Source organism: Glossina fuscipes, unplaced genomic scaffold, assembly GCF_014805625.2.
Source record: "Glossina fuscipes isolate IAEA_lab_2018 unplaced genomic scaffold, Yale_Gfus_2 1, whole genome shotgun sequence".
In the NCBI taxonomy this organism is placed as follows: Eukaryota; Metazoa; Arthropoda; class Insecta; order Diptera; family Glossinidae; genus Glossina; species Glossina fuscipes.
Genome location: NW_023998415.1, coordinates 13,830,674 through 13,851,870, shown reverse-complemented (window position 1 = coordinate 13,851,870; position 21,197 = coordinate 13,830,674). Strand labels below are relative to the sequence as shown.

The 21,197-nt window shown below is 32.0% G+C and overlaps 2 protein-coding genes across 3 annotated transcripts; one reads left to right on the top strand and one right to left on the bottom strand.

The window, feature by feature from the left end:
• The first annotated feature begins 5,765 nt into the window (after positions 1–5,765).
• LOC119632216 lies at positions 5,766–9,628 on the top strand. The gene is made up of 4 exons (XM_038025021.1): positions 5,766–6,914; positions 6,978–7,661; positions 7,715–7,844; positions 7,911–9,628. The coding sequence occupies exons 1-4, from the start codon at positions 6,159–6,161 to the stop codon at positions 8,546–8,548; spliced, it is 2,208 nt and encodes a 735-aa protein (XP_037880949.1). The 5' UTR covers positions 5,766–6,158; the 3' UTR covers positions 8,549–9,628.
• A 2,145-nt stretch (positions 9,629–11,773) lies between these two features.
• LOC119645065 (E3 ubiquitin-protein ligase RNF146) lies at positions 11,774–17,706 on the bottom strand. 2 transcript variants are annotated; one of them, XM_038044922.1, is made up of 5 exons: positions 17,439–17,706; positions 17,012–17,390; positions 16,843–16,949; positions 16,193–16,346; positions 11,774–13,113 (listed from the first exon to the last, which is right to left on the bottom strand). In XM_038044922.1, exons 2-5 carry the CDS (start codon positions 17,346–17,348, stop codon positions 12,050–12,052), a joined length of 1,662 nt encoding a protein of 553 aa, XP_037900850.1. In that variant the 5' UTR covers positions 17,349–17,390; positions 17,439–17,706; the 3' UTR covers positions 11,774–12,049. The 2 variants fall into 2 exon arrangements, with proteins under 2 accessions (XP_037900850.1, XP_037900849.1); XM_038044921.1 differs by having other exon boundaries at positions 17,012–17,366.
• Positions 17,707–21,197: the final 3,491 nt, after the last annotated feature.

The following is a 21,197-nucleotide window of genomic DNA, read 5'->3' as shown; positions in this document are numbered from 1 at the left end:
GCGTACAGTTTAAATTAAAGCACCACCGGCAACGAGAGCAATTCAAATAAATATTTGCAAAGATAGACCTTTAGCGCTACGATTATTCATTGCAGCGAACGGAGGGCAGAATAGTTATATTCCGCTTTATATCGGGCGAATCAGTAACGTAACAGTAATAACAACGGCAAATTAGTAAATGACATTCTCAAGCTATTAAGAACAAAGTAAATATTATAAATAACATGAAAAAAAATTTAAAAAAAAAAAAAAAAAGAACGATGTCATGTACAATTGTGCCAACAGTTAACCAATTTATGGGAAAATTGTAAATACTTGAAAAGTTGTAAATACTTGAAATTAAAACTATTTTAAAATATCACATAGTCAGTCGATACGTATGAACAGCAGAATTGCAAAAACCAGTAGCAGGTTAAAAAACAAATGATATTCGGCCGTGACCGAATCTTTTATACCCATCACCTTTATATTAGAAGAAGACTATAAAAAAAAAAATAATATTTAAATTTTCATACTCTATATATATATATATATATATATATACATATAATATTGGGTTGACACGACTGCTTTTCTCCAATTTCAGAATAAAAGTGTAAATTTATATGTTGTGTTGTACAGTAAAAGCTCCTTGTTCGCGCTTCCTTCATTCGCGTTTTCACTATTCGCGGATTAAAAAAAAATTGAAAAAAATCCTATTTTCGCGGCTGTAAATTTCTTTATTCACGGATAATATAAAGGATTCGAATAGGTATCCATTCCATTACCATTCCATATTCAGGGTTTCTGTACACGCGGCATATATACCCCCCGAAATAAAGAATTTTTACTGTACTTTACGAGTAACAAACAAACAAAAAAAAAAAAACACGGAAAGCAAAGGTGTTCACAGTTTTTGTTTTACAATACTGTGGGCGTTGTAGGTGTGTCCCATGAAAATTGTGTGAGTCATTTTCAAACTTTTTCGCAAATTCGTAGGCGATATCGCAGTTTTTACGGTCACGAGAATCTTTACAACAAAAATCGCACATCGCACGGACATACCTAAATCAATTCAAAATTTGATATTGACCCAAAATATATATGTATAAAAAATTGTGAGGTTGCTCAAGTTTCCTTCTGGACGTTGCAAACGTTTTAACGAAATAAGTATAATTACCCCTATAATTACCCTATGGATGATGGGTATAAGAATACCATATACGATTCACAGTGAACCTGCAATATGTAGAATATATATTTGCACACTATTAAATAGATATAATAAAAAAAAAATTGTTGCAGCATAGTCTAAATCTAAATACTTTGGCGCTGAGTAAAAAAGAAAAATTTTGTTTTGAATATTTTTTACAACATTTTTCCATTCTTACGGGCAAAGAATATTGTACAGTAAAAGTTCTTTATTCGCGGGGTATATGTGCCGCGAATACAGAAACCGTGAATACGGAATGATAATCGGGTACCTATTGGAATCCTTTTATTATTATGTATGCAGTTATTAGAACCGCGAATAAAGAAATTTATAGCCGTGAATAGAGGAATTTTTTTTTAACTTTTCTTAATCCGCGAATAGTGAAAACGCGAATGAAGGAACCGCGAATAAGGCGCTTTTACTGTAGTTAATAATTTACTTTATGTATATTATTTACTTTCGAGCTCTAAAACAGTTTCACATATCTTTTCTTTAAAAAAAAAAAAAAAAACACATTTTTTGGATTTTCCCACATTTTCAACAACAACCTGCGCACATAAGTATTTTTTTTTTTTTTTTTTTGCTTCATTTTTAAAAAAAATTTAACGGTTTATACTAAATGTATTTTATCTGTTTTTTTTTTTTTTTTTTTTATGAAGCTTTTGCTCTACATTCAAAGCGAGTGCAAAAAAAAAAACAAAATTAAGAATAAATATACAAATAAAACAAATGCTATATTTGACTTTAAATTACAGATTGGACATTAAAAAAAAAAAAATATATATATATATATATATATATATAGAGAAAAGTCGTAATGTTTCGTAGGCACATATAACAGTGAACAATGAATAACATGCACGATCTTGTTTTACTTTGTTTTCAAAAATACACATCGTTTCGTTTTAAACAATCGTCTTGAAAAATTGCCAGTAACTGATATCATATGCAGGGAATGGACAAAGTAATATGAACACCTGACACATACACAATATTTATTTATTAATAAGATGTTGGGCCAACATTTGCTTGCAGAACAGGTGCAATTCTTCACGAAATAGATTCATAGAGTGTCTGAATAGTTTTTAATGAAATGTTGTCCCATTTATCTACGTCATATCTACTATGTATTTTGAGATCTCATGCTCACCGTCATTGATAAACTATAATAAAATGCTAAAAAAAATAATACAAATGAACGTCTGAACACACTAACTGCCATACTACAAAGTAATCTTGTTGACGATTAGATGCAAAAAGCAAAAAAAAAAAAAAACACACAGCAAAAATATTGAATTTCGCTATAATTGGACGAAATATCGATAAAGAAGATAATTGTCAAATGAGGAAATGCAAATTAGAAGAAAAGTAGAAAATTACGGACATGCATAAATTAACATATATTCAAAATTGTGCGAAATCATCTTAAGATGACTCGAAGTACCCCAAAAATCGCTAAATTAAAGAAATAATAATGATTTGATCCCTTGGAATTAATTGAATTTTTTATTGTACGCAGGCGCGCGCGCGTAAGACTTATTTTACAAGATATTTAGAGACCTACTGTCGACTGGGCCGGGTATATTGGAAAAAAATGGGAGAGACAAAATCAATAAACAAACATCGTACACCGAAATGTTGTAATATAGTGAAAAGTCTCACAATTTTTGTGGACATTAAAGCATTGGTCGCAATAGCTGACCATCGGATACGGAAGAATTAAGCTCAGTTTCGCAATCCAGAAAAAAACTTACCGAATTGCCAGCGACCAAAACTGGAAAAGATGGGTACTAGAAGGTAAGCCGATGCGCTTACCTGTTGTAACGGCATCACTTGAACTTGGTGCGCGCCGTCTCCTCGCACCTATCTGCACCATATTTTCGTGATTACCATCGCCTATGCGCTACAGCAAGATTTGTAGAATTACTATAACCGTTTGCGCAAAGTTGGACTTTGGTTTCTTTAACAGCTCTACGTATACGACAATACCGTAGAAGAAATTAAAAAATAGATTCAAGTTTTAGTGTTATCATACGTTGTACCGCGTTGATTAATCATTAACCATGAGGGTAATCATATAAGCAGGCGACAATCAATTAGGCGATCATCGCCAAGAGAATCTAATCATGTCGCCAAATGCGCTGGCGATTATCGCTCTCTTAATTACGTCAAATCGGGCGACAATAAAATTGCTGCCGCTGAGAATAAATTTGCAACAAATTTGTTGAATATAAATCAAGATAAGTCACCAAAAATCTCTCTTTGTACCTCTTTATATCTCTCTTGTCTCTACACCGCTTGTAGTACAGGGGATATTAAGTAAGTGCGATAAGACGTCGAAGAGCTGAAGATAGACCCGTCTTTTATTAAACCGATCGATTCGGAATCATAATCTGAATTGATCCGAGCCTGTGTATCCACTTGTCCGGCTAACGTCTGCCTATGTAAATTTGTGTTCAAGCTACAGATCACAGTTTTAACACATTTTGATGAAATTTGGTACACTGGCATGTTTTAACTCATTGGCGTACACTGTTGAAAATGGTCCGGATCGAGCCACTTTTTCGGCGTTCTAAATTGGTTTGTAAACTTTGGACCAGCTGGGGCAATTTCTGAATCACCTCTCTTATAATGAAAACTGAAGTTTATAGAATTATATCATAATAGTAATTTAACATAAAAAATTAGCTGCGGCAAATTTGGACATTCTCGGCCTAATATAGATTTTCACACAAATCGATCGTTTGAAGAGCGGAAAAGTCCAAGTTTTTATATGTGGTGGTTGAATAGTATAAATAGAAGCAATTATCAAAATACGTAAAAAATTGTTAATTAAAGCAATGCGAGGCCTAAGAGAAATTCAAGAAGATAAAAAATTAGCGAAAGTAACAAACTGCATCGCATAAAGAACCACGGGCCAATTTGATTCTCTGATTGCTGTATACTGTTCCATATCCCGCGACAAATTACGTTGCGCTAGAGTGAAAATAGATACCTATGCGTAGGTCCCATGATGCTAGTAAAGTTCCTTAATTTCTTTACATATCGTTTGTTTGTATTACTGTATAGTTGTGAATTTCTTTATCATATATTTTTTTCTTCATACTATTTATAATAATAAAATGTTTCGTCAATAATATTGAACTAATTTAGTGAAATGATTGAGGGATGAATCTACGGCAAATTATTCGCTATGAACCTCCTAACAAGTTTTCAGAGAGCCGAGAATCCTTTTTAGCTATGGAAACTGAATATCTCATTATTCATACCTCAATTTAAACTTATGATATTTGATTTTTTGATATTGGCCTTGTAATATTAATTTTTTTATATTTAAATATCCGATGTCTTTGTTTTAAAATATCTTAATTTGCGACGTAATTTTTATAAATTATAAGTTACATCTCATGTTATAGAATTTAATTTTCATATTTCGAAGTCTATATTTTCGCTGTCGGTTTGAACAATTGTAACTCGTCATATCAGTTTATGTTACGATATCTGATTTTCTCACTATCAACTGAAATAATCATACGTTGGTTTTCTTTTTCTAATGAATGATTGTAAATTTATTACATTTTAATGTATAACTAAGTATATTGCGTATAATGGATTAAAATAAATTTTCTTCGTTTTTTTTTTTTTTTTTGGTCCTACATTGCTATAGTGGGATCACAATTTAAAATCACTGTTTTAAAAGACATGGTTGAACGGCTATGTGGCGTTACATCAACGCCTATACACGTTATCGGTCAGAGAAGGAAAAGTCTGTCATCGCTCTAAAGCACTAAATGCAACGGTTTAAATGGAAAATTTTCGGGAATTAAAAGTTTTTCAATTTTTCTATGTAATTTTTTGAAATAATGAAGTGGGCATATGTAAAAGCTTTATTACATTTTTATTTATTTACTTACTAATAAATTTCATTAAATTGGAACGTAAATGACTGCTAAACCATTTAAGACATAAGAATGACGCATTCTAATTTATGTTCTAATTTGTTGTTCCAGCAATTTTTTCGATATTACAAGACTTCAATGTAGGATATTATGAAGAACTTGGAACCACAGGCGCATCAAGCCACTTCTTTAACCTTGAAAATTCGGTTAACAATTCTATTCTTTCGAAAAAAAAAGTTCTATTATTTGTCAATTTAAATGTAGACTTTTTCTACAATATATACATTATGGGCCACGGATCATATCAAACGGATCTAGGAAGCCATTGCTTTATTAGGTTTTAAAGAAAACAAATATCGACTTTTGTGTTCGTCGCGAACGAAAGTCAATTAAAAGATATATATGTAATTATCACCATGATTAACGTAAACATTTGTCTTCTACTACATTTTTAACATCCCTGTCGTATAAAATCGCAGCAAGTAATTTACTTTAAATAAATAATATTGATTATCTATTTGAGTTTAATTTAAATAAAACTAAACAAATTTTAAATGTGCATCTAAGCCCGTTTAAGGATCACATTATTTCTATATATGCGTTTTTAGTTGTTGTTTTCTAATTCAATTATTTGCCACTGTCATTTTCCGGAGAGGTCTACTGAAATGAGTGCATTTTTTTTCCACCCTTCAAACAAAATGAATAACTATCTCGCTCGCACAAACGCACCACTTGCAATAGCATTAGTGCTTTTTTTCTTTTTTTTTTGTTGATTAGTGGAAGTCCGCGATTTTTCAAGCGTTGCTTTTTGCCGATTATTTTTGCGGAAACCGGAATCAATCAGAATTTCTTTAGATTTAGTTTCCTATCAGTGTAAAATAGAAATTCAGGAAATACTGTTATTATTCGTAAAAAAGGCGCTAGAGTATTTTTGTTAATTTTATGACAGTGAAGAATTATGTTGTAATATATAGATAACGTGTGCAAGTAATATCGATAAATTCTGTACAATGAAAATTACTAAAAATTAAACAAGAAATAAAATTAACGAATATGAAAAATAAGCCATGCCTATCACCAGGTCGCGCAGTAAAATAGAATTAATTAGAGGGGATATTAGAGAAAACGATACTAAAACTATTAAACTCCAAAAGAAGAGAGCTGCTTCAGAATTGGGGCATCAATTGAAGGAAATTACGAATAAAAACGAAATGAATGAAGCTGCAAAAATTGTGTCTGCTGAAACTACTAAAAATGAAGGGAAATATAAACGAGAAACTGCCGAACCAATGAATATCGACGCAGATGTTAGCCCTCCAAAAACCCAAAAACTTACCGAAGAAGAAAGTAACGAGAAAGAAGCAATAAAAATAAATAACAAATCTTTAGCGCAAATTAGTGGCAATAAATGTTTAGAGGGATCGTCGAAATACGAAAATAAACGTAAATCTCCAAAAGTTAAAAGTATATCTTTGAAAGCTCAAAATAATATATCAAGTAAAGCGGAAGCGGCAAATCCTATCACTTCAACTAATAATTTACCCGAACAATTATTGTCGGTAATATCGAATTTGTATTTAAATGTCGCGCAGCGTTTGCATTTGGACTTCACACCTCGTTGTCTAGATGATTTAGCTCATTGTCATCGTCATCATTATCGTTCCGATTCGCCGGAGATGCCATCACGTAATCAGGCCCAAGGCTTGCGTACAGCTTTCGAACAGCTTCGTTACGTTACGTCAATTAACTTAACCACCGACATGTGTTTGCGTGGAGAGTTTCCTGGCGCCGCAATTTTTAAAAAACTTCTCGAATTGATTTTAGTAAGTATGTGAACTTTTTGCATTTTTATGCAATTACATTATAAACTTTTCTATATTACAAAGAGCATTAATTACACGTCTAAACAACAACCAAACATAACTTCGCAGCAATGTTATAACAAATACATTGAATTATTCTTAATGATTGTTCGTACTTTTCCACCTTGCTGGCATAAAATGAGAAGCTATTATATAGATTTTTTGGACCGCGGCCTCGATACTAGCAAATTATCATCGAACAAGGAGACACTACCTAGCAAATCTTCAAAAGTTTGCGATATACTTTTGGATTTGCTAGAAGATTTGCTGAAAAAATGTCCACAATCTGATCTTTCATTTCCGGGAAGCGACTCTTTAAATATACCAACATTTATGGACGCGAATGGCGGACCTAATTCATCTAGTGATATAAGCTTTTCGTCGGAATGTTGGAATCAAAATCAATATGAAGAGCATGAACGTCAGCTGCAAACAAATATTGCACTAACATTAGTTCAGCGTTTGGAGCGCATCTTTGTTGCATTACGTTTAATATTGCACACTCTGGAATACGATTTAGCTATGTGGGTGCTGCATCACAATAAAAATACCAAGGACTGGATATGTTCGGAAAATCGTCCATTAATAGTAGTAATGTGCGAGTTGACACAATTCACACGTATGACCAGAATGGCTAGACGTATCTTTACTGTTTTCAGTGAAGCCGTTGCTAAGGGCTTGTGTAAATCTAGACTGCAAGTGTTGGAGGTAAACTCAATATCTGTTAAATCAACCTTAAAACATATACGTTGTTTTCGTAGCGTTACATTTCTTTGCTTATGGTTGCCAGTAATACCATGGATATGGAAAATACAGCCATCGGTGTTAAATATCCCGTGTTAGGTGAAAAAACGAAGGATTTAATAAAAGATTTTTTTGAAATTTTCAAAGGTATAAATAAATAGAATTATTATATCTAATTTTACGTTTCTAATACAAAATTTAAATCATTGGCAGAACATAATCGTGAAGACATCACTAAATACATGGAAAATATTGAATTGCTGCACATTCCGTTTGTGCGTTACGAATTTATTGACAGTGTTTTGTTTACTAATTCGGAACCATTAACACCGCAAAAGATTGCCCTCGATATGGCAAAGAAACGTTGGTTACAGCATAAGATTTTTGCTGAACTTGAAAAACCCAGTGAAGACATATCCCGCGAACAATACTTGCATTTACTTTTGAATGCTTTGCGCAGCTACTGTGACTGGCATGGTCTAAAAACGTTTTGGGATATTGTCACAAAATCTGTGAAAATAACGCCTCTCACCACAACTAATGATTCTGTACATCGTTGGCCGACTCATGGATCAGGAGTATTATTGTTAAAAAAGATGGCTAAGGATGTGAAGCAATTGGAGACGAAACTTATAATGACTGTACGAATGTGTAAACCCAAAGTTGATTTACCTCTAGCCGATATTTGTATAGACGAAACAATTATTCGTAAATATCGACAAGATTTAAAGTTTGTAGTTGGCCTACATAATGTTATACTAAAACAAAAGCAGGAATATCCTGAAGTCGATTTCAGTGAATGGTTACATTTTCTAAACGATTTCATTCCGGAAAGAGGCACGGCGTCGTAATTTTCTTTTTTTTTTCTTTTTTTTTTTTTATTCCATAATATTCAGTGCATATTTGTACACCAATGTCAGCATATAAGGTACACAGTTCTTTATTTATTTTAATTTGGTGGGCGAGCAACTTGCTATATATCTCTTGGATATCTAATACACTCGTTTTGACCCAAAAAAGTCTTTACTCTCTGGGCTTCAACCAACTTTGAATTTGACATATTTTGGCAGCTATGAGGTGTTAATTTATTATTTATTCTCATAATAAAACAAAAAAAAAAAAAAAAATGAATTCCTTCTATTTGAAGATACGAAATTTTATTTAACAGCACCAGTTGTTTAATGATCTCTGAACGAAATTTAATAACTGTAATCCAAGCTGTTCGGAAGCTGGTCACAATGTGTGTGATATAATATCTCGTTGCGAAAGCATTCTTAAAACGAAGGTTACAGAGACGGACGTCTCAAAATTGGTATTCGATCAGAACACGGAAAGTATATAGGAAATGTAGGTTAATATGCTTGAATCGATTCAAAATTTTTCACTGATCGCGAATATATTTGCTTCACGGGATCTCCGAATATGATCAATCACTCAGGAGATTGTCCTCTATTTGTCTTACACGATTCCTGGGAGAACGGAGAGAGGGGAGAGAAGGAAAAAAGGCAGGTGGTAGTCCAAACGAGATAGGTGTTACGCCTTTATCCAGGACTAAAGACAATTCTACCGCCCTTGAAACATGAACCCGCGAATACTGACTTGATAATCGCGATTCTTACCTACTCGTCTATTCAGATGTGTATAAAGCTCCAAGGCTTGGCTTAAGGGCCTCTTACACACGTTAAGGAAAATGTTGAATGTACCCCGAATTCTTCCCTATTCGGTATAAGAAGGGCCATTACATTGTTTCGATGTACGGTCAGCAAAATTCGAATTAATTCATAATAGATAAAGAAAGAAGAGGATTAAAAGAAAAAGAAACTTTCTATAACAATAATCTACTTAGCAAATAATTTGATAAACCTTTGAAATTTCCTTTTTTAGAAAATAAGTTCTTATAATTGATTCATTTTTTATTATATCGCTTAAATTAACTTAAGAAATAATAAAAATTGCATGTTATATTTTTAAGTTATAAACGCAAAGCCTAATCGGTCTATGGAGTTTTGAAAGAAGTAAAGAGGTAAATATGCCGTAGGTGTCTTCTCAATACAAAGCGGATGAAATCCAACCAATTAAAAAGTCTAATTTTAGTTAAAATTACTGAAAATGATAATGGGATTAGACACAGCATGTTTGTACGTGTGCTTTTATATGAACTTTTTTTTTTTTTTTTTTTTTAATATAGGAGAAAAAGTGTAGGAGATTAATGAGCTGTACTGTATGCGTAAAAGAAATACAATATGTTTGTGTTGGTGTTAGCTGCCGCAGTAGAAAAAAAATTCATTTCACACATTTGAAATTTTAAGACGATTATGTATTTGATGTTTCGATATAATGGAGATTTCTAAAATACGTAGGAACTTAACACACAATCTTTGTAAGTATATGCCATCGATAAAAGTGCATCATATATGAGCATACACTCAAACCTGTTTTTGTGGGGTCTTTTTCACGCGCTTTTTTTGTGCGATTCTTTTTGTGCGGTATATGAATATCGACACATTGAATTTCGCCGAGAGGTTAGGTCAATCTGAACTGTGTTGGCATCACTTTTTTTTCTATCAGTGTGTATGTACACATTGCAACAGCCATTTTCATACCTATTGCATCAGCCTATTTCATTAGGCATGCTCAATGTTCTTATGCATATATTGCATCAGCCAATTTCAATATGTACATACTGCGCCATCTAATAACCTATTTCATTTTTTTAAATGTTTCAATGTGTAATTGAATTATTTATTATGTTTGGAAAGCACTTTCTTGCTATTTCGTGAAGCTTTGACATATTTTCTAAGTGAGACTTTTTTTATGCGGTCCCTCTCTACCGCATAAAAAAAATTTTCTTTAATATGCTATGAAAAATTATTTCTTATAGCTATTTATGAAGTTTTTGAATATTTTTTTTTGTGCGGTTTTTTTTCTGCGGTCCCTATCTACCGCACAAAAACAGGTTTGACTGTATATTACTTATAAAGTAAATCCAGCAAAGAAAAACAATTAGTTGGATATGAATATGTCTCAGAGGGGTTTTTGTAACTTCGCAATCAAGCAAAAAAGTTATCAATTCAAAACATAAGGGGAAACAAAAAATTGCGATGGACTCCTTAAGGCTTTTTCTTATACATTTATACCTTTTTTTTTTTTTTGCAATTCCCAAGAATTTCAATGTACGTATCATTTGGTTATCTGAAATTTCTGAATATATGCAAAATGGAGAAAAATGCTGCAACAACTTGACAAGTTTTAAAAAATTACTATAAGTTATTCACCCTAAAAACGTACCACACCAAATGAAGCGTACGATTTCAAACTGATTTAATTTAATATTCGGCCATTCGATATATCACAATTATGCCGCATAATATAATAACATCCGTAGCATTAATTTGACTATTAAAACAAATACATTTAGAACAGTTTGAAAATTAAAACTCAATAAAAACCCAATGCAAAAGACATGTTGGTCTAACGCAAGCTTAAAAGTTGGAATAGTGAAATCTATCTCCCGATTCAAGATGAACAGGTCTCGCAGACTGGATAGAATTCACTTACACCCGACATGATTTTCGAATTAATTATTAAAGAGTTTATCTCACTTCTCAAAGCTCTATTGACGTCAGCGTAATCTTGGCAAGCAAAGGGATACCGCAGGCGTTTAATATAATAAAATTTTCATGAGGCCTCTAGACCGAGGTGTTTTCACTTTCACATGCCTAAGAAGAAAGTCCGATGGTAATCATAATAATCTGAATAATACGCAAATCACTGATGACGTGACGTGGGTGGCATCCATAATAATATTTTATGAAAAGAAGTAATGATTGTTTTCTTTTTTTTGCTTTTAAATATGTCGAATTTAGAATATACAAAATTTTGTTTTAAAGGGTAAATATTGATGGATATTTAAATTTCAGAGCCTGCTTCAATCCGTTGGCTACGAATAGTGCTTGGGTGGGATTGATGGCTGATCGAAAAGAATAATAGCTTTAAGGGCTATTTCCTTTATAAAGAATATTTTCATTTTGATTTTGGATTTTGGAAAAGTAGGATTATTTAAAGGGATCATCATATCAAGTTTAGCGGATTATGGATTATTATCTGATCATCTGAATTGATCAGTTAGTTTTATGTTTTATTCTTCTCTCTAGCCCTTGTAAGAATTCAAAAATATACTTTCGTTCAATTTTATATTTACTATTTAGCGATAATACAGTAGTAATCTAAGTTCTTTTGTTTTCTTTAAGGAACGCCTACTTTTAAATAAGTACTGTTACCGTTTTGAGGAATACAAGTTGATATCTTTTGTCACATTTATATATAGTTATTATTTCTCCGATTTTGTCCGATTAAAAACGCAATTGCCTAACATGGAATATATTATTTTCGGCACCATCACCACTATTTTCCGTATTATCATCAATGATACGACGATTTCTTTGCAGTAAAGAAATATTTTCGGTTTCATCTACACTATTATTATGTTCAAGATTATGCTCGGTTCGATTGTTTAAATCGTTACCATCATTATCTTCATTATCATCGACTGAGTCAACTAAATCATGCAGTGTAAGTGCATGAAAATTATTAATTGTTAAATCAATGGTGGGTTGATCGGCTGTAGCCATTATCTGTTGCGTGGTCCCCAGCAAATTTTCAGCGGCAACGAAAAGTTCACGATTGCCGCGTCCAAAAACTGCAGCAGCTTCATTACCGGTAGCTGACAATAAACGATGATTATTACTTAAAGTGCTTACTGGTGTTGAAACAATAGAATAATTTGTTGTGGAATTGATGCTACCGGCTACGCCAGATCTAACGGACAAATCGTGAAAGTCAAGCTCATCCATAGAATTATCGATTCCAGCTCTAGTCGCAATTGTCGGCGTACTAGGAAAAACGGATATATTATTTAGACTGCGAGGGCGTGTCAATTCGTCGGCATGTGCCAAAGTTGAGCCTATAATATTACTCGCTATGCGTATGGCAGCATCTGTGACGGCGGTGGTTGATACAAAGTCGTTTGAGATACCAGCATTCGTATTTAGGCCGTCGCGACTTAAACGGCTTACATAGTCTAAAGGCAAACGTAAATCTATATCCGGATGCCCATTAATTGCATTGCCGATATTCTGTTGTTGCCGATTTTGGTTATAAAGCTGGGAAGCGAAATTTGAATTCGTTATTACGGAATTACCTTCGATACGTAGACCAGCTACACCCTTTTTTGGTATAGTGGCGAGGTCGCGTTTAACATGACGACATCGCGACGGCTCATTCTGACGCTGTTGTATCATAGTTTCTAAATCAACAATATACACATAGCCAGCTACTAATATCGTGCAAGATTTTTCACCTTTTTTGTAAGCTTCTTCTATATCCTGACTTGTTCGGTCGTCGTATTGCCACCAACCTTATGAAAAAAATGGATATATAGAAAAATTTCTCATATTACAATTTTAAAAAATCTGTTTTCAGCGTAATATTTTAAATGACGTATGTCTTTGATAGCTCTTACTTGCAAAAAACAAATCAAATTCCGTGACGAAATAAAATATAAAATAATTTCTTTTAACGATCCAAAGATATTTTTCCAAAAATAATTAGATTAATTAATTGATCTTAACCAGATCTTATAGTAATTTTCGTAGTCAACCTATAACGTGCAAGAAAGAACAGACAACAGATCCTAAACGTGATTTTAGTTAAAATTCATAGTTCAACAAATAACGCTTGAGTATGTCCATGTATTCTTGGGATAAATTCCACTTAGGAAATATATCTCAAAAAAAAAAAAAATAAATAAAAAAAACATTTTTTCTCAAAGGAAAATACATCAATATTCAAATAGATATTAAAGTAAATATATTTTCTCGATTTTATATAGCCTTGTCCAAATCCTCGCTCGATATGTGCTATGGTGATTGCTGTAAGTGATTGATCCAATAATGTAGGTGAGTTTTCCAGTATTTCTTCAAAGTTTTTCATTGAGTTTCGGTTTCTTCACTTCTCAACTTTTAATATGCCAAAGTATTAAGTTTGAATATTCTGAGTTCATGCGCCCCTATCAATTTTTGTAAGCTGAAAATACAACTAGGGGAAAAAGTGATCAGGCAGGCGGCAGACATGACGAGGTACGATATACGTTTTCGAATTTTCTGTTATTACAAAAAGAGTGACATTATTAGCATAGCGTCGGCGTTCTTTTCCCGGGTGAATGTCAGATTAATAGTCTAACAAGTTATATGCGCAAATTTTTACTATGGAAGATTTTTTTTTTTTTTTAATAAAATCATCCATCAATCACAGAACAATTCTTCGGTAGAAATATGTTTTTGAACATTGTACAAAGAGACACGAAGTATGATTTTTTTTCTTACAATACAATATTACAAGTAAAGAGAAAATATTTCGTAAAAATTGGAATTTTTTTGAAAAACAAACACCCCTAGGCTGGTATACGTGAAAGGAAAATTTTATGATGTAACTGAATTTTATATGCTTTTCATAAAAGATGTCTCTCTTCCTCTCCCCCTGAATTCTTTGCCAACTCTACTTCGTTTAGGGAATTTCAGTTAATGTAAAAATGCATTAGGATTCTTATAATTTATTGAACTATTTATATATATACATATATATATATATACATAAGTGAATTATTTTTTTTTTTTTTTAAACAAAGGACATTTTTCTTTTGGTAAAATATTCATAAAACTATCATTTTCAATACAAAGCATTCAAAATTGCTCTGCTATCACATTGATAACCTTTGTCCAAATTTCTCCATTTAGAAATCTCATTAATATGGTTGATATCTTCTATTACGGTTCATGTTTCTATTCGATATGCCTGCTACGCCTTTAATTGGCATATTCTTGGCTCTACATATTTTACGTTCTTTAGATGGCATATTCTGCGGATACTGAGTCCAATGAGCGAAATCTATAGTATATATGTTACCGCAAATTTGAATATCATAAGTCACAACCTCAGAGTCAAAAAGAACCGACTGATCTTCAACTCTTAAACTTTGTAGCAATCTTTGATAGGCTTCTTCAATTTGTAGAGCAGAGCGTTTATCGTATGCCCACCAGCCACCTGGGGAAGGAAGTTAAACAAAAAAAAAAAAAAACAAGAAGACAGTAAATTTTTGAACACAGGTGGACTATACAATTATAAAATGATAAAGGAGGCGTATGCTTTGATGTATGAGAATTAACGCGAAAATGCAATTTTCCGACTTTCGATGAACACAATATCAACTTGATAAAATTACATATTTGTTGCAAGTGAACATCAACAACAAATCTATAAAAGAGACAGTAGAAGAAAAAAGAAAAAAAAAAAACAAAAAAAGCTGAACGATGGGCATAGTCGGTGTTCCATTTTCTGCGCGATTTCCTTGTATATGATAAGAACAATTTAAGAATGCAACGTGGTAAACAAGAGAACTTTACGATACCGACAGTTACAAGACTTTCAACACTTTCAACAGTCGATACTAAAATAATGCAAGCTCTGCCATTAATTCTCAAGAGAGTTTGGCTAAATCTGATCTGATCATTAACAATCAAATGCAAATGATTGTCGTTAGAGTGTCTTTGCAATCATTTGCAATTATGAGAAAGATTTATTATTGTTATTACTGTTACTGGCGATTAGATAATTCTCGATCTTTCTTCACAGACAGGCTTCATGTTCATGTTTGCATGGAGACGAGAATTTCGCCTACCACAGACGTCTCTAAGATGAGAAAATTTACAATAATTGTTTGACATACACTCGTTACACATCACATATAAAAAGTTTTCTGCCACTATTCACTCATTGCGTTGCTGATGAAATTCTGATTTACTTTAAAAGTGTTTATGAAAAATTTAAAAATGCAAATAAATTGGCAACTGGAACACATGCGTGATCTGCAATTGAATTTTTGAAAAACGCAACAAAATAAGAACGCTTTTAAAATATTAGTAATAGCGAGACATACCTATTAAATTCCATTATTGATAAACTGACCTTTGCGCCAAAAATGTCTACTAATGCAAGGTTAGTTCCTTGTTTACACCCATCAAGCGTAAATTGTATTATCATTTTATTTATATTTAAAAATGTGTATTAAATATACCACATGTCATATATATTCTTGATCAGCATAATATAAGCATTACGATCACAAAAGCTACGCAAGAAAGATGAAAATTGGCGAATATATTTTCAGTTTAAAAGTAGACTTGGTTCATTTAACAATGTGCCTACAATTCACACAAAAAAAAAAAAGAAGAAAATCGTCCAAAAAAAAGGAAAATTTCAATAACGCAAAAGGATACGCGATACAAGTTTGTTGTAATAACATATTAAAATGTCACACGACAAAAGAACTCTCAATCATATTCGCAATTAAAGCAGTAAAGCTATTTTCATTAATACGATAGTCGTTCATTACAACACTTAGTCAACAGCATGTCTATTGTTTTAAATTGGTGACTTACCATTTCTGCCCTCATAAAACCACTGATAACCATCTTCAGTTGCTCTAGTTGAGCAAATATCTTCAATGCCGTTTACCAGCTGAGGATGATTAAGAAATTCCCCTGGGATTTCACGACGACACATAGCACATCGACGATTTTTATAAGCCACGCCCTAAATGAAATTGAATCATATTTTAGTAATAATACATGCAACTAGAAATCAGGCCGGAGAGATAGAGAGAAGAAAAAGACAGAAAGTGGGGGTTGGGATTTGGGCTATGTAATATTAATGATTACTATTGCTATTTGCGTTCAGTCTAGTAGTCAATCAGCATTAAATCTATCAATATACTTTGGCAGGTCCTTCTTTCAATAAAAAGACACGTAAACAAAAAACACATAGGAAAACTTTGCTTACATTTTTCCAATCGAATGTCAACGAATTTAACGTCAAAAACAGGTGAGAGGAAATAAAAAAAGCATACAATGCAAGAAATTCGGATACAGTGTTTTTTTGTTTTGGATTGTTGGGTGGAGATGGATTAAGCCAATAGATCGGATATAGTTTAGTCTATCGTACGTTCTCAATTGGTAATTTGATCTTCCTTTATTAAATGTCCACAGTATTTTTTGCTGAAATATATAATTATTTACTTATTTGTACTCACTTTTACGCATAAAAAGCAAAATATATGCCCACAAGGAAGACGAGCGGGATGTATACATGTCTGCAGACATATTGGGCATTCGAGTACATTAGCTGGAGCCGAAGGCTCTGTAATAAAAAAATAAATGTAACAAAATTTTGCCCATTTTCTTGTGAGTAGACTTATATACCAGTGCCACTTGTATCTTTATTTAAGGCCGAAGCTGAATCATTTGCTAAAGCAGCTGCCGCAGCTGCTGAAGTTGAAGGCACATCAAGAGGTGTTTTGTTGCTCTTTGTTGCGTTTTTATCCGGAGATTCAGTGCCAGCACTGAATGTTGAGGTTTGCAATGTTGGTGTGATATTTGTAGTTGTTTCGTTAGCTGACAATGCCGTTATATGACTTGATGCCAAATCTATTGGTTGATCTAATGTTACGGCTACATCTCTGTGATTAACCAACACATCATTGCTATTAGAAAGCACTGAAGATTCGGTCGCCGTCAAATTGTCTTCTAAGTTATCCATAACTTCGTTTTGAGAATTCTGAATATTAAGAAAAAAATATCACTATTAATATAAAAAAAAATGTATTTTATTATATTACTATCAACACACCTGATGTGGTTGCTTTTCTCTTTATTTTAAGCCAATTATTTCTCTTTCTAATTTCATCACATTAATTATCGAGATTTCTAAACATTATTTTTTCGATAATTAGAATCCTTTGAACGAAATTGTATCGCTTGTTTATTATATATACAGTTAAAATTCTAAAATGACGCAAATCCTTTCCCACGATATTTATTGTTTATTGTTTTTTATACAATGACTTTCTTACTGGACAATACCAGCATTGCCAGCGTTAATTGTATGATTTATTTTGCATTTTGTATAGCGTTCACAATTTAATCTGTATATATATTAATAAATTTACGTTTGGGCAATCCTAAAGTTTAAATATCCTAAATGAATAATGTCACAAGATAGGTCAACATAATTTAAAAAACGAAGTCAATAAATTAAAAAATATACAAAATAATAAATGATCAATAAGTAGAAGAAAGAAGCATAAGAAGAAGGAGTCTGACACAGTGATGCGTTATTCTTATTTTCGGGTTAAAAAGTCCCAAGCGGTAAACAAGCAAATAGGAAGTCACCGTACCACGTTATTTTGTACGGAAATGTAAACAAACACATACCTACAAAACATTACCGTAAAAGCAAATTAAATTTTTGATTGAGTATTGAAGTAAGTTTAAAAGAAAGAAGGAAGGAAGGAACGAAGGAAGAGGTAGACGTCACTAACGCTGTTAAATAAAGCAAAACACTTGCCTAAATGGTGTGATTTGAAAATCATAAATTAAATTGAAAATAAATTGCATACGTTGTTTTTTCTTCATTCTTTATGAAATAATGTTGACGATACATCAATATTTCCAATCGGATAGCATAAAGAAAGCTTCAATTAATACAAAAAAATAAATAAATAAATTAAATAAATTACTTCTTAATATAAAATAATTTATCTTTATTTTTTCTATTACGTTTTTTTGTTTTTGGTTTAATGATTTGCATATATACATACAATAACATATTATTTATCAACTCAGCGTTCTAACACAGGAAACACAGAAAACAATTTATTATACTTTTAAATATGTTAAATGCATTAAAATATTCAATAATTTAATAGATTCTTTTCATTTAAATCATCTGTATATGAAATAAAGCTTTCTTTGCATTGACGTATGGCATATATATATATATATATATATATATATATATATCTTTTCGAACTTATAATAAGTAACATTTTGTTATCTTTAGGAAGGTCTTAAAATATTTTAATTAACTCATTTGTTCGAGAGTCAAATGTTTCGAGTTCAAATGTATTTTTTTTTTTAATTTAATAAGAGTTTGAAGGGCCAAAATTCGTACTTCGTTATTGTTCTTAAGCATGCGTTACAACTATATGCATTAATTGTATAGGGTATCAAATAATTTTTATTTTTTTTTTATTTTTTACTAAACGATAAAAGAATATTCGTTTATGTTAGATTTTGGTTCATTTTTAGTTAGAGATGATTTCATGGATATAGGTTCAATAGAATTATATCGCATCACCTTTGTCACGCAGGTATTTTTGGGAGATTAAATGGTCGTTGATCTTTCTTTCTCCACATGCCTGTATCGCATGCTGCAATATATTATTAAAACTACATGTCGTCCAACTCAAAATCATCTAATTTTAAATGAAATTACGTAATCACGGTTCTGTAGCGTTCTGATTTGACGGAAACTGCAATGCAATTTTCATCTTAAAAATGACATTCTCAGCCCGCCCACAAACTACAAACATATATAATCAGATATGAGCTTCATTCCACATGCACGCAACATAATATTGGATTCATTGATTTTGTAATAAATTATAATAATTTCTATTCGCTGTACATGTGATATATTGCAAAAAAAATTTGATCCAAATATCAATCTGAAATATATTTTATTCACATCTAATTTCGATACCATAAAATGGATGATCCGGTAAATTCGATATTAATTTATCCATTTATAATTCAATTGAGATTGATATATATGAAAAGTTTTTAAGAAAGATTGCTAAGAGATCGTATTTCCAAGGAAATTTTCTATATTCTCTTTCTATAAATCTAAAAACTCATAATTGCATTGCTTATCGGAAAAAAAGTTTATTTCCAAGTGACTGGAATTATTTATAAATGATACATTTTGGTATATGTATTGTAACGAATCAACTAACAAACAAACCGAACATGGAATTGATACGACTAACGAGAGTTACATTCAATTTGACATCACGAGCCGACCGATTATCAAATTTCGCTTTCGTAAGGAACATATTGACCATAGTGGAAATCTTACTATATATAATAGAAAGTGTATGGTCTCTCTCTCAGGTCCTAGCACACCTCTGTCATTGTAAAGATTTCTAATCACTTTAATACAATACAACATAACAAACTGTGTGTTAATTGTCTTTGTCTCTTTTACATAAATGTGTGTGTTTTTTTCTTTTTTGTTTTTTTTTGGTATATTATCAATCCTACTTGCTTTATGATTAAAATGTGGTAAGATTTCATGAAGGTAAAGCTTTCTACATGAAAGCTTGAAATAAAGTTTCAAGGCTACAGGACAAGAAACGCTCTTATAGGTTGTCGGCGGAATTTACAATTTTATTTGGCGAGAATGTAAGAGGAAAAAAATGAAATGACATATTTTTTTTTTTTTTTTTTTTTTTTTTTTTGTAAACAAAATTTCAAGCGAGTAATCATGATAAGAGGTAATAAATTAAAACCGTATAGCCAACCGTATAGCCAAGTTATTGGCTCATTATACGCACTAATGAAGAATTTATGCTCCTTATAGAAACTACGCGAATAAAAAACAGCTCTTAATATAAATGACAAGTATATTGTGTAGTTATGATTATATCAATTTTCAAAGTTTTATTTCATCAAAACGTAAAACTGTGTTATCATACTTCACACCGTTCTGCGATACAAGGCTATATTAAAATTGTGCGGACGTGTACAACACCCATAGAGACTTGAGACAGACTCACCTTTCGTTTATACGCGATCGATTTAGAGTCACTTTTTGAATCGGTTTGAACTTGTCGGTCGGTCGATCTGTCTTACATTCTTGCGTTCACCTTACAGGTGACAGCTTTTCAGATGATTTTGATGAAATTTGATACACCGATGTGTTTTGGGTACAGAGACGAATCCTATTCGAATTGAATCAATTTTTCGACAACTTACCATATAACGCCTTACTTTGAAAGGTCACGTATTAAGCCAAGTGAATTAGGGTATTTAATGATGGGCCCTAACTGACTGATAGGGTTTTCATTTCCTTTTAGATTTGAATTTGACACCTGTTAAAGATAAAGTCGCGCGTTTTACACTTTGCAGTTTAAATGACGTACAAAATGGCAAGAAAATGGAAAATTTAATAACCGAATTCATAATCAACAACAAAAATGTCATCCAAAAGTTTTAATTTCTTGGCAAAAGTGTTGAAAGCTTTCGAATTACTATCAGCTGTTCGGCATGATGAAGCTAGACTAACATATTTTGATTTGGAAATGTTTTCAATTAAACACAATGATGTACTAAAGATGTACACTAGAAAAGAAATCGGGAAGGAACAAGTAAAACGTAAAATTGTAACTTTCCAGCAGGAACTCATTTCGCCAAAACACTTGAGGGAAATCAAGAAATTTTTTAGAAAACAAATTCTGTCATGTATTGAATTTTGTTGCAAGTATTGTAAAAGGTTCGAAGCATCTATTAAGCGATTAGAAATAAAAAGTATTTTTACTGAGTAACT

Coding starts and splice junctions, on each gene's coding strand:
- LOC119632216 (XM_038025021.1), top strand. CDS start 6,159: ATGCCTATCACCAGGTCGCGCAGTAAAATAGAATTAATTAGAGGGGAT. Junction 7,662..7,714: donor CTAGACTGCAAGTGTTGGAG/GTAAACTCAATA, acceptor TTGTTTTCGTAG/CGTTACATTTCTTTGCTTAT. Junction 7,845..7,910: donor TTTTTTTGAAATTTTCAAAG/GTATAAATAAAT, acceptor AATCATTGGCAG/AACATAATCGTGAAGACATC.
- LOC119645065 (XM_038044922.1), bottom strand. CDS start 17,348: ATGGATAACTTAGAAGACAATTTGACGGCGACCGAATCTTCAGTGCTT. Junction 16,347..16,842: donor TTTGCTTTTTATGCGTAAAA/GTGAGTACAAAT, acceptor AATTTCATTTAG/GGCGTGGCTTATAAAAATCG. Junction 13,114..16,192: donor GTTTTATGAGGGCAGAAATG/GTAAGTCACCAA, acceptor TTTTTTCATAAG/GTTGGTGGCAATACGACGAC.